Genomic DNA, 13,145 nt, shown 5'->3' on the forward strand with positions numbered 1-13,145 from the left:
AATTAATAATTCATTTTCTTCTTTTTTTTTTTGGCTTTATTTTATATAATTGTGTTAAAATTATTTATTTGAGGATAATATTAAGATTGATTGAAAAATAGATAATTTAATTTAATTAAAATTAGTTTAATAATTTAAATTAATAAAATGAAAATATTTTATACATAGGCGATGAACAAATATTTTCCATGTTTTCCATAAATCGGCCTTCTTCCTTTGTAATTCCGCCATTAAAGAGCTCATCTCTGTACCTTCTGCATCTTAAACAGGTACCCTTGTTCTTCAAACAGCCTCAATATCTACCGAACAAACAAGCAACAACTCCATTCAAATCAATCTAAGCACAATACCTCATTGATCGAATCCCCCGATGAAATCAGAAATTTTACCGTTTTCATCGTTGGCCTTCTCGAAGAAGAATCCAGCAGGCAGAGGCGTGCCGCCATCAACATTGCCTCCATTTCTTCCTTGTTGTAGTTCTTCAAATTCGGGTCAATTAGTTGATTTCCTTGGCCGCAACTGAGTAGAGGTCTTGCCTGTAAGTGAATGAGACGAACATGAATTTGATTGATCTGTGTTTTTTTTTTTTTTTTTTTTTTTTGTTCATCGCATTGAGTAATTTGCAGTAGAAATTATTGTTGTTCGTTATTACCCAGAGTACCAAGCTTCCATGGCTGTTCTGATTTGTTTGAATCGCTTCTTTGCCTGTGATGAGTTCTAGAAGAACAACTCCATAGGAGTAGATATCTATTTTCTCGTCGATTTTTCCATACATGATGTACTCTGGAGCTAAGTATCCAAATGTTCCAACGATCTTGCATGGCTTTGTGTTGGATTGTTCGTTTTGAGACTGTTTGAGCTGTGTTGCTTCCCCAAAATCTGCTAACTATGAATGGAAACACCAAATTTAAGCAGTGATTTTGAAAATGTAGACGGTTAGTGTTAGGAATTACGACTCTCAGCAATGGTATGATATTGTCTAGCTCTCATGGCTTTGCTTTGGGCTTTCCCAAAAGGCCTCGTACCAATGGAGATCTATTCCTTACTTATAAATCCATGATCTACTCCTAAATTAGCCAATGTGGGACTCCCTCCCAACAATTTTTCCCTCGAACAAAGTATACCATAGAGCCTCCTCTGAGGCCTACGTAGCCCTCGAACAGCCTCTCCTTAACCGAGACTCGACTCCTTTCTTTGGAGCTCTGGAACAAAGTACATCTTTTGTTCGACACTTGAGTCACTTTTGACTACATCTCCGAGGCTAGCAAGTTCAATACTTGAGAATTCTATTGACATGGCTAAGTTAAGGGCATGGCACTGATACCATGTTAGGAATTACGACTCTCCACAATGGTATGATATTGTCCACTTTGAGCATAAGCTCTCATGATTTTGCTTTGAGCTTCCCCATAAGGCCTCATACCAAGGGAGATCTATTCCTTACTTATAAATTCATGATCAACCCCTAAATTAGCCCATAAGACTCCCTCCCAACAATTCTCAACGGTTAGAAATGTGATTGACTTACTTGGGGTTGGAAGTTACCAAAGAGGAGGATGTTTGAAGATTTTACATCTCTGTGGATGATTGGAGGGTTGCAAGAATGATGAAGATGATTCAATGCTTTTGCTACTCCAATTGCAATCCCCACTCTCTCCTTCCACTCCAGTTTTCTTAGATATTGATTTAGGCTTCCTTTAAGCAAATTGTACACAATTGCCTGCATGTTTTTATCACTACAAAATCCAATAAACTGAACTATGTTCTCATGTTTTATCTTAGATAAGATTTCAACTTCCTGAACAACGTCGTCAGATTGAGAATCCGAGCTTAGAACTTTCACTGCTGCTGCTTGTCCGTCTTCGAGGTTAGCTCTATACACCTTGCTATGCCCACCTTCACCAATCACCATTGCAGGATCTAAATTGTTGGTTGCATAGTTGAGCTGTTCTGATGTAAACTGCCTTTTGATTCTTGTTGAATATTGCTGTGATTTAGAACTGGGTAACAGTTCATGAGGTGCAAAGTTGAGAAATGGCTGTGCTTTCTTGGAGATTTTCTGTCTTTCATTTTCTTGTAGAGAAGAGGGTAGCGTCGAACTCTTCTGTAGGTCGCGGATATTAGTTTGTTGATATCCTGAATGTGAAGATCGTAAAACCGCTCTTTCGGAGCCTTGTTGCGAAGTTCCTTGGTTTTGAAATAGAATTTTGCCTAGATTGTCCATCACCATAAGAGTGCAAGTAGGAGGCAAGCCTTTTAGGCAGGTACTGAAAACTGAATAATCAGGTCTGCAGCAAAGGACCTTATAAGAAACTAAGAGGAAGAAGGAAAGAGGGTTAAAAGGGAGAGTTCATATGTTTCATCCAATACCTTGAAAGGCTACATCCAAGTACCAAAATACTGGCGTAGCTTTCTCGTACTTGACGGGTTAAGTTCGAAATATAAGGAGCGGTTTCGCTTACCTTAACCTGTAAATCGACCTGAAAAAACCAAAAAACTAATCAGTTGAAACCCAATAGAGAAGGCCAGCTTATTAGTTTCTGTAATTCAAGTAAGACTGATAATGGTGATAAATACCTGCTTGGATTTGCAAATATCTTCATGGATGTGGAAAGTATTTGGATTGAAACTATCATTTGGCTCTTGAACATGAATAGCCAGAACGTAATCTCCCGGATTGACGAGTGTCGTAAGCAACCAAAGGAGGATATCTCTGCTTCCATTGTCAGAATTTAGACCGACGATGATCGTCCTCCTCTTCCGAGTCTTTGGCTTGATGAGTGACAACATTTCTGAGAAGATAGTGAAGAAAGTTGATCCCTATTCTAAGCAGAATGAACACTAGACCTTATTAGGTTGCAACTCTGATGATTTTTGTTTGATCTTGTCTCTACAGCATTAAAAGACTTCAAATGTAGATTACATATGAACCATTCCATCACAGCTTGAAGGGTACCCTTCTATTCTTCTGTCTTTCTCACATCACATCACCTTCCTTTACCCCACATCTTGTCTTTTTCATATCATCTCTCCATAGTTTTGATTCCTTTTATTGGTCATGGAATGATAAGGCAACTATACACCTGTCTGGATCTCTTTGAGCTAATCAAGGTGGATATTGTCTATGGTGACTGTCATTGATGATTTGCTACAGGAAAAAAGGAGGGAGGAAGCAGCTTCTGGCTAGATGGCAATGATAAAATAGAGCAGTACGGTCACCAGTCGAGCTACACCATTGTTCATGGTGCGTGGGAGTCCCCAAAAGGACATGAAACTGTCTGGACAGGAAGGGAGAGAGAGAGAAAACGATTGTAACAGCGCAAGCTTTCCGCTAGGAGATATCGTCCGCTTTAGTCTGTTACTTATCGCGGTTAGACTCACGGTTTTCAAACATGTCTACTAAGGAGAGAGTTTCACACCCTTCTAAGGAATGTTTTGTTCCCCACTCCATCTGACAATTGTGAATTCCACATCGATTGGAGAGGGAAACAAAACATTCCTTATAAGGGTGTGGAACCTCTCCCTAGTAGACGCGTTTGAAAACCGTGAGGTTGACGACGATACGTAACTGGTCAAAGCAGACAGTATCTCGACGGTTTGCCAGTGAGGATGTTGGACCCGGAGAGAGGGGGTGGATTGTGAAATCTCACGTCGATTGGAGAGGAAACATAAAAGGGACAATATCCAAAAAGAATAAACAAGCCATTATCGTCCAAGTGGACAGGCAAATCTAGACAGTGCATCAATGGCAGTGGTAATTAAGCCTTTTTTTTCTTTCTTTCTGTAATGGCATTATCATCATTGTCTCATTCAGCCAACACCCTCCATTAAAAGGGTTCCCCCAACAATCACTCTACATTGATAGCACATTCATTTCCTCACCTGTTTAGGGAGTGATGTGCAAAAGTGCTTTTATTCATCTTCAAGCAATATTACTTATACATATCCAACTAAGTTTCACTTGACGAGCCTACCGAACTAGGTAGGAATCGGATGAGTTCGCCCACCACTATATTGCATACAAAATGACAGTCCAACTCAATATATTTCTACGTTTACGAAACACTGGATTGGATGCAATGTGAGCAGCAACCTCATTGTCACAAAATAAGAGCGTTCACATCGAAAAGGAATCGACAAATCCTTTAATGAGTGAGTGGTTCACTCGATCACACGAGCATTAATGGCTTAAAATTCTTCAATTAAATCATCAAGCTGTAAGGAAATTGTGCGAGACAATATTGGTAAGAAAAACACTTGCTCGTAATAAGCATTGCTACCAACAAGAACATATTTATGGAATCTAAGTCTTCTCGTTGTTTGTACCATTTAGAAATAAGTCAAAACTTATAATACTCGAAGGATCTATTAGCTTCACCGTATACTCTTATTTGGTAAATCCATTTGTTTTCAATAGAATATTTGCACATACAGACAAAAGTATGAATCGTATGATTGTTCTAATAAGGACTCCGATGAATGTATTTTTTGTTTTAGAGTAGAAACCTTTGACCAAGAAATTGTATATATATATATATATATATTATGGTTATTTAATATAAAAGAAAAGAAAAGAAAAAAAAAATGGATGAACTAGAAACAAATGAATCTCTTGAATTGAAAACTTTTGGGCTTCCATTGGGCTTTTGGCCCATTTCATAAGTGGGCTTCAATGGCTTCATATTGGCCCTAAAAAAGAAATTTCTTATTTTTTAAAAAAAGAAGAAATTCAAGTTAAATTAATTAAATGCAAGGATTGAAATTAGAAATTCCAAGAATACCCCTTGACAGGAATATGAAGCAATTAATAGAGTTAGTGGTATTTACAATAATGAATGAAATTATAATGTGACAAATAATGTTGCATGCTCCAACCATAAATATTTGTTTGATGCATTAATTTCAGCCCACATTACATTACTATAAAATTTTATACTATGCTCATATCATTGGTTTCAATTATTATTATTATTTTCTTTTTGGTCTCAACGGTCAAAAATGTTTTTAGTGGTTAGTCCCTATAAATTCTATTATACCAAACCCAACATACCACCTTCAATAATGCTATTTAACTTATATATAAAAAATAATAATCAAACTTTATTCCTCCTTTTAAATAATTAAAAATTGAATACTTTTATCTAAAAAAAAATATTCTTAAATTTTAAAAAATAATTAAAAAAATATATCTTTACCGTTAGTTTTAGATGGAAACCGATAATATTTTATTTAAAAAATAAACTTGAAATTGAAAAATATTTGAATTTTCAATATTTTTAAAAATTTTAAAAAAAACTTCAAAAATGTTTTATCTTTTTTTAATATTTAAAAATATTTTTGTCACCACGTTCCAAAAATATTAATAAAGTTTTCAAAGTAATTAAAACGTTTATATATGAGGTATCGATAAATGACTTTCTTCCATATATTGAGGGTAAGATTTTAAATTTTTTTTTTTTTTTATAAAAGTAAAAGGTGTTAGGGTAACCATAAATGTATTTTTGAATTAATTTTAAAAAAAATTGAAGAATATTAATGATTTTTTTTTTTAATTCGAAGGTATTTTTAAAATACTGTTAAACAAAATATTAACCATAAAAATAATATTTAGATTTTTTAAAAATTTAAATATATTATTAAAAATTTAAAATTTTAAGAGTATTTTCTTATATAAAATACAAAATTTAAAGGTATTTTTAAAGCGGGATATATATATATATATATATATATATATATTTATTTATTTGGAATAGGCAAATAATAAATGGTAAATTATTTATTTTGGTCATTGACCAATGACCAGTAACAGAACACGCACGTGACGCACGTGCTTTCTTCTTTTACCTTGCTTCTTTATTTTATTAATTAAAATACTAATCCTTGTATTTAATATATCACCGATATTTTTTATTCTTAATTGCAATTACTACGAAATAAAGAAAATAATCAAGTTGAAGACTTGCCCTAAAAATGATTTTTTTTTTTTTTTAATATTTTTGTAATGGGATAAAAGAAACCGATCGGTAAGCTTGCACGGAATTGACTATCTACTTACTTTGAGCAGTAGCGAGGAGCCCACGTCTTATTTGATTAAACCTATGGTGTATTCTGGCTAAGCGTCGAAAGGGAAGACGACAGTAGTACTTCAAATGGCGAAGAGAAGAATGAATAAAATATCGTCAAAGATGAGTTCTTCTCTCTCGACAGGTAATTATCGAGGCGGAAGTTATTCTCTCGGTAGTTTGTTTTTCTGCCATCTTAGTGGTTCTGGTATAATAATCTTTCACTTAAGAGTCAGTACTCTAATTTTCTTTTCGATGGTAACACCCTTGGAGAGCGGAGAGAGATTCTTTTCTATTAACTAAACGGGGATAGGAGAGGAGTTTCGCAGGGACGATGAATGAAATATGTGATATCCCACATTGGTTGGGGAGGAGAACGAAACACCCTTTGTAAAGGTATAAAAACCTTTCCCTAGCAGACGCGTTTTAAAGCCATGAGAGGAAGCCCGTAAGAGAAAACCCAAAAATGACAATATCTACTAGACGTAGGTCTGGGCTGTTACAAAATAGGAGGTGGAAACGAGGACGAGGACAGAGACGGAGACAAGAAAGACTTCTTTGTCCCTATCCCACTTCCTTCCACGAGCGAAGGAGGATGAGGGTCAACATCTTTCATGACTCGAGGCTTGAGTAGAGAGATAGTTTTGTTGATTGATTGATCTACGTTTACCTAGGGCATGTAGTGTTCAAATATATTTAACCAAACATATAATTTATTGATGTTTCAAAGTTTAATAAATATTTTTCGAAAAAAAGCGTACTTCAAAATAATATTAATTAGACGAAATTAACTCAATTCATACCTAACACATCACTCGTACTTAAATAGTTGGGACAAGTAATTATTGACCTATCATAATTTACATGTTGCTTATGGCTGCATGACAGATGTCCCAGTCTTGTTTGTTCGAGTCGGTTAACAGGGACGTCAACCAATTGAGTGGGGGAAGATGTCATAGTCATGCTTGTCCAAGACGTGTTGCCTATGATTGTGCCCGTTCCAAACCCCTTTTTCATGCTTTCATTTTAGATAGGCCTTTACCATTTCATATCGGGTCAATATAGGGGTGTATGACCGTTCACCAGAATCACGTCTACACCCGCCTGGGAAAAAATGCCCCAAAATGTACTTTAGGGGAATATGACTAGTTGTCAACTTCTACGTACCCGATAGTTATATGCAGTAAGCCTTTGTTGTTGCCTTTTGCTTACATTCTCATACAACACCAATTTCAATTTCTCAAATCTTACTTTCAAAACTCTCTTTCGAAATCTCTCTGCCCTCGTTTTCTAAAACTTTCTTCTTGAACCGGGGCCAGAGGCTCAAACATACGTCGTTTGACCATAGACGATGCAAGAACGAATAGGCTTAACTCGCTTGCTGCTGAGAAGTAAGTGTTACACAATCGCAAGTCCGCTGCCATCAAAGTGCGATTGTGATAAGTGTATTTAACGTTTTCAAAAATTTTAAAAACATTAAAATTTCAAAATTTTATTTACATCACATTAGAAATTCATCTTATAAAATAAAGAGAATTATTAATATGAAAAATTGGATAAAGCATTTGATATATTAATAAAAATTTAATAACTTTGGATAAAAAATGAATAAACAATTATTTAATCAAACATTTAAAAAAGAAATGAAAAAAAATAATAATTATTCAACAATTGGTAAAAAGAGAAGGATAGCGATAAGACGAAGAGCATGAGCAATGAATGAAAGTGGGACCCACCACGTTGGGGTATCAGAGATGGACGGCTGTGATCTAATCTCACGAATCAAAACATTGTGGGTCCAAAGACTGCTTGCCTCCAAAATTAATCTTCCCCGACCATCCGACCTGGCCTTTGGGCCCCACTTTTGTCCATGTGGTCCTACACGTCACCCCCTATTTTTTTTTAATTATTATCAAGGAGCTGATCGATGGTGTGTAGATCACGTTAGTCTATCGCCACCTCTCGAGCAACTTGGCAGTATCTAATATCATGGTCGAATGTCAAAAGATGGACTTTGAGCTAATCTAACTAAATTGAAGTGACTAACGAGACTTACAAGTGCACCTTCGTGCCCTAGCAAGCTCGTTGACTTGACCTAAAAGGAGAGTCGGGAGGTCAATGTTATGGATATGAATGTCTCACTACATGTAACGTTAATTGAATGTCATGTGTAGAGATCAACTTGAGGTAGACGCACTTACTAATTCAGCATTGGATGATATTAAAAAATGACGATATCTGTTAATTGTGGGTTTGGGCTGTTATAAATGGTATCAGAGTTAGATACTAGACGTGTGCCAAAAATAACGTTAAGCCTCGAAAGGGGTAGATTGTTAGATCTCACATCGATTCGAGAGAGGAATGAGTGCCAACGAGAACGCTGGGCCCCGAAGCAAGAGTGGATTGTGATAGTATAATAAGGTGAGCTTGGACTGTTACATTCAATACCTTTATTTCTTACTCGGATGATTTGATTTGATAGTCGTTGTAGGTCGAGTCTCGAACTAATTTGGAGCCATATCAGCTCGTTTTATAAAACGTTGGTTGTGGAGGCAAATTACCCTTTTCTCCCTCTCATAAAATTTAAATTATTATAACCTAAATTAAACATTAGCCTAAAAACACTAATAATCTCTTATAAATTCTTATTTTAAAAAATAAAATAAAATACATTATAAAAAGTACGGCAGCGTTACGTATAAACAGTGTGTACGAATCAAAACGGCCCATTTTCAGCCGTCTGATTCCCGTAGGATGACTCAGATCTCGACAAGTGGCGGATTGACTTTCTAGGTCGAAGTCTATTATATGCTACAACTCGTAACGGAGCGGTTTCTCCGCCACTCCACGGCGATGCGAACTCGGATCGGCAAAATATCAGCGGTCCATAATTGCTTTGATTGCCGATTAATTGGCTGATCATGGGATGGGAAACTGCCGTTTCTAATAAATCGCGTATTGAATTGGGTGCGCGCCCAAATTTAATGTTATACTCGGCAACGTTACGGATATTTAAAATAAATACATAAATAAATAAATTTAGATTAATAAAATTTATTTCATTACCATGAATATATAATTCAAAAAATTGTATTTAATGTTTGTGACATCATATACTATATATAGAGGCACAGTTTAAATTTAAATATCATGAACTAAATAAATACCGTTCAATTTAGAGGTAATTGACGGTTTCTATAATTCAAATGAAACATCATTTATATTTGCATGCTTTAATTGAATTATTATTTAAATTTAGTATCTAGTTTCAATAAATCTTGAAATGAGTTATTATTAACTTCAATAATATTTTTTTATATAATATTATAAAAGTTATATAAAAAGAATTAATCCACCAAAATAAATAAAAATAGTTCAGTACCCGTTCAAATTTAGTTTTTGTATTTTTAATAAATCTAAAAAATAATCTAACTGAAAAAATCTCAATCAGATGGACCTAATGATTCGCAAGAGGCTCCACGAGAACTAATTACGTGGCCTTTGGTGTGAATATCTTAGTCACGAGATCGACTCCAACTTACGCAAAAATGTCTAGACTAAGGGGCGGAATGGACAGCTAGCCTACCCCTTTCAAAGCATTTTCCAAATCTTTTTAGACCCCTTTCGAAGCATTTTCCAAATCTTTTTAGAATAATATGAAGTGGATAAAATAAAATAATATTTCATATGGAAAATTAAATAATGCTAATCACGAGCATTAAAAAGGTATTTATAAAAAAAAAATCCACGTCATCGCTAATAGTCCAGCCTGGCAAAAAACGGAATGGTTGAAATTATAGCGGTGGGGCCAGGAGTAAACGAGGCGTGTCGGGTGCAAAGACCTACTGTTACGGAAAGACAAAGCTGCTCCAAACGGCGTCGCTTTTGCTTTTCCTTCTCTCTCTCTCTCTCTCTCTCTCTCTCTCTCTTTCTCTCTCCTCCATCGTCATCATCACACCGATGGCTTTTTTCTAGAGAGAGTTCAGTGGGAGTAAGAACCACAGACGAGTTTCCATTCCTTTTTGTTCTTTTTTTTCTTCTATCTTTTAACGATCCATTATCGTTTCTTCTGTAAGTTATTCTCTGTTTGTTTCAGTTTCAGACGATTCCAGCATCCATTTTTCTTCGTCTTTGTTCTGCATCAACGAATGTGCGTCTGAGAGTGGCTCTTGGAGATGGCTAGTGTGTCCTCCGACGACGGCTCCGACCAACTGAGCGACCGGTGTGGTAGCTACAGTTTGAGTGCGGATGTGAGTGAATCGGAGAGTTGTAGTAGCTTCTCGTGCAGGAGGTTTGATGGAGAAGGGGCTTCCAGTTCTATGGCGTCCTCGCCACATCCTGTTTCTGGTAATTTTTGCTTTCCGCCGCCGGTTTCCTTGCCGGTGATCGGAGGGAAGGATGTTCTTGTTTGGGATGGGAAGGCTAAGAAACGAGACGATGATTTATCTGGTAATTTTTTTTCGTCTCTCTTTTAGCTGCTGCATTATGAGATCAGGAATGTACTATTAAGATCAGAACTCACTCATTTTCTTAATTGGAGATCTCAATCTTATCTCTCGTTGTATTTTGTGCAGAAGTTGAGATGATGAAGGAGAGATTTGCGAAACTCCTCCTTGGTGAAGACATGTCAGGAGGAGGGAAAGGGGTTTGCACCGCCCTGGCTATCTCAAATGCCATCACCAATCTCTCTGGTAGATCTTCCATTTGATCCTCTTTCAAGTAATTGTAACAATGTATTCATTCTGTAGTGTGCTTATGAACATTTCTGATACCAATTTCAGCTACTGTATTTGGTGAACTATGGAGATTGGAGCCACTAGCGCCACAAAAAAGGGCAATGTGGCATAGAGAAATGGAATGGCTTCTATGTGTTTGTGATTCCATTGTAGAGCTTGTTCCTACGGTTCAGCCGTTCCCCGGCGGAGGTACTTATGAAGTAATGATGTCGAAACCACGCTCGGACTTGCATATGAACCTCCCGGCGTTGAAGAAGCTCGATGCGATGCTTCTCGCTATGCTTGATGGGTTTTGCCATACGGAATTTTGGTATGTTGATCGAGGGATAGTTCTTGGTGACTTGAACGACTGTAACAACGACTTCCTGCCCGGTGGGAGGCCTTCGATTAGGCAAGAAGATAAGTGGTGGCTTCCATGCCCTAAAGTTCCTGCAGATGGTTTGTCTGAAGATGCAAGAAAGAGGCTGCAGCAATGCAGGGATTGTACTAATCAAATACTCAAAGCAGCCATGGCAATCAATAGTAATGTTCTTGCAGAAATGGAAGTTCCTACTGCTTACATGGAAACTTTGCACAGGGTAAGCGTTTGCAACTCAGCTTGAATTTCTATGTTAGCCCTTCATATATTCATATCTGCTCCTGATGTTCTTTATAACTTTTGATCACAAATGGGAAAGTTCAATGAGTTCTTGATGCCTGTTGTTGTTCATCATTGGCATGATTCAATGTTTTATAAGAATCAAATAATCTGATCTTCATGTACCTCTGATACCCATTGTTCATCTGATTAAGAAACAAGTATATGATGATTAGTTTTCCTTTTCTTTTCTCTCCACATGTTGAATAGAGTGGAAAAGCTTGCTTGGGAGATATTGTTTATCGCTACATAACCGCCGACCACTTCTCGCCCGAATGTCTCCTCGATTGCTTAGACCTTTCATCGGAGCATCACACGCTGGAAATAGCGAACAGGATTGAGGCATCGGTTCATATTTGGAGGCTAAAAGACCAGAAAAGAAGTGGTCACCGCAGCACGGGAAGACGACCAACTTGGAGTGGGAAGGTGAAAGGTATGGTTGCTGTCCCTGGGAAAAGTCACAATATGGCCCGGAGAGCAGAGACACTGCTTGAAAGTCTAAGACTAAGATTTCCAGGGTTACCACAGACAGCATTGGACATGGCCAAAATCCAATATAACAAAGTAATTCTTTCAATTCCTTTATTGTTTAGCTCTCTGCAACTCTCTGGAATACTAAAACCATTGAAAATGGCCTTGTCTAATGCCAAAAACTTCCCTGCAGGATGTGGGGCAGTCAATTCTCGAAAGCTACTCAAGGGTGATGGAGAGTTTGGCTTTCAACATCATGGCCCGTATCGACGATGTTCTATACGTCGACGACGCAATCAAGCAATGTGTCGAAGCAGAGTCAATCTCCCTTTTCAACAGAGGGTTGGGTGGCCTTCCAATCCAGAAACGTATGTCTCCCAGCCCCTTCTCAATCCACCACAGCCCATTTGCTTCTCCATTTGGAACTCCAACTTTCTGCTCCTCTACTCCCATTGAAGGAAGCCCAGAAAGACTCTCCCCATCCCCAACTGTAAAAAGAAGCAACGTCAAAGAAACACCAGATGTTCTAAGACCTGACAAACACAGCCAAGCTGCTGGTAATGAGAAAATTTGGTCATATGCTGGGAACCTCAGTGGTAGAAGAATTTCTGGAGTCACTCCAGAACGAGACTGATAATGTTTGACAGTGGTCCATTATGATATCTAAACAAGAAACTCTGCATACCCTACTGTAAATTACTTGGCCATTAGAAATGTAGAAGAGACAGTCTTAGAAGGAGAGAGAATTTTTGCTATACATTTCTTATATGCTCTAATGTAATTATTTGCAATGTGTCCAAAAAAGTGAATTTGGTGTCAGCTTTTTCAGCCTTAGGAACAAGCACGAGGCGATTGACAGAGTCCTAGAGGAATATTTTTGGGATTAGAATGGCTTTCTTCTTCTTCTTTTTCTTCTTCTTCCCACTATAAACTATTAGGGATGGCTGTCTTTAGAAGCAAGATGATCATAATTGTTCTCTTGTGAAGCTTTTGGAGTTGCCCTTGGAAATCATTGCAAACTCCTCCAGCCCACATTCCAATTTCTAGTCTGTTCTTGGCCTGTTTTTTGCTCAACTCTATTCACAACTCTCACTCTCATTTCATTGTTTTTCTTTGGAGTATCAAGGCTTTTGTATAGAGAATCCATTCATATAACAAAGTGAGCTCGAAGAAACTCAGATCATATATGATTTTGTTCGATTGTCTAGCATATCAATGAACCATCCACCACATCCTTTG

At 37.1% G+C, this 13,145-nt stretch overlaps 2 protein-coding genes and 1 long non-coding RNA gene across 4 annotated transcripts; 2 read left to right on the plus strand and 1 right to left on the minus strand.

Moving 5' to 3' along the window:
• Positions 1-191: 191 nt before the first annotated feature.
• Positions 192-2,790, minus strand: LOC111794337 (protein CYTOSOLIC ABA RECEPTOR KINASE 9). Its single transcript, XM_023676292.2, has 6 exons — positions 2,578-2,790; positions 2,371-2,480; positions 1,529-2,288; positions 653-886; positions 390-536; positions 192-299 (listed from the first exon to the last, which is right to left on the minus strand). Exons 1-6 carry the CDS (start codon positions 2,788-2,790, stop codon positions 240-242), a joined length of 1,524 nt encoding a protein of 507 aa, XP_023532060.2. The 3' UTR covers positions 192-239.
• Positions 399-3,950, plus strand: LOC111794338 (uncharacterized). Of its 2 annotated transcripts, none has more exons than XR_015420988.1 (3): positions 399-538; positions 1,783-2,952; positions 3,155-3,950. It is a non-coding gene; the product is annotated as an uncharacterized LOC111794338 (long non-coding RNA). The 2 variants fall into 2 exon arrangements; XR_002815073.2 differs by having other exon boundaries at positions 1,783-1,867.
• Positions 3,951-9,940: 5,990 nt separating this feature from the next.
• On the plus strand, positions 9,941-12,725 carry LOC111795579 (rop guanine nucleotide exchange factor 1). The gene is made up of 6 exons (XM_023678086.2): positions 9,941-10,053; positions 10,159-10,511; positions 10,637-10,753; positions 10,844-11,376; positions 11,646-11,999; positions 12,100-12,725. Exons 2-6 carry the CDS (start codon positions 10,238-10,240, stop codon positions 12,538-12,540), a joined length of 1,719 nt encoding a protein of 572 aa, XP_023533854.2. The 5' UTR covers positions 9,941-10,053; positions 10,159-10,237; the 3' UTR covers positions 12,541-12,725.
• Positions 12,726-13,145: the final 420 nt, after the last annotated feature.

This window comes from Cucurbita pepo, chromosome 5 (genome assembly GCF_057944985.1).
Source record: "Cucurbita pepo subsp. pepo isolate OVF chromosome 5, ASM5794498v1, whole genome shotgun sequence".
Lineage (NCBI taxonomy): Eukaryota > Viridiplantae > Streptophyta > Magnoliopsida > Cucurbitales > Cucurbitaceae > Cucurbita > Cucurbita pepo.

Bases quoted from the DNA above. Each gene is read 5' to 3' on its own strand.
- LOC111795579 (XM_023678086.2), top strand. From the start codon at position 10,238: ATGGCTAGTGTGTCCTCCGACGACGGCTCCGACCAACTGAGCGACCGG. The intron at 10,512-10,636 runs GTAATTTTTTTT...TATTTTGTGCAG, and splicing joins ACGAGACGATGATTTATCTG to AAGTTGAGATGATGAAGGAG. The intron at 11,377-11,645 runs GTAAGCGTTTGC...CATGTTGAATAG, and splicing joins ACATGGAAACTTTGCACAGG to AGTGGAAAAGCTTGCTTGGG.
- LOC111794337 (XM_023676292.2), bottom strand. From the start codon at position 2,790: ATGTTGTCACTCATCAAGCCAAAGACTCGGAAGAGGAGGACGATCATC. The intron at 537-652 runs GTAATAACGAAC...ATTCACTTACAG, and splicing joins ATGGAAGCTTGGTACTCTGG to GCAAGACCTCTACTCAGTTG. The intron at 300-389 runs GTAAAATTTCTG...TTTGTTCGGTAG, and splicing joins GAAGGCCAACGATGAAAACG to ATATTGAGGCTGTTTGAAGA.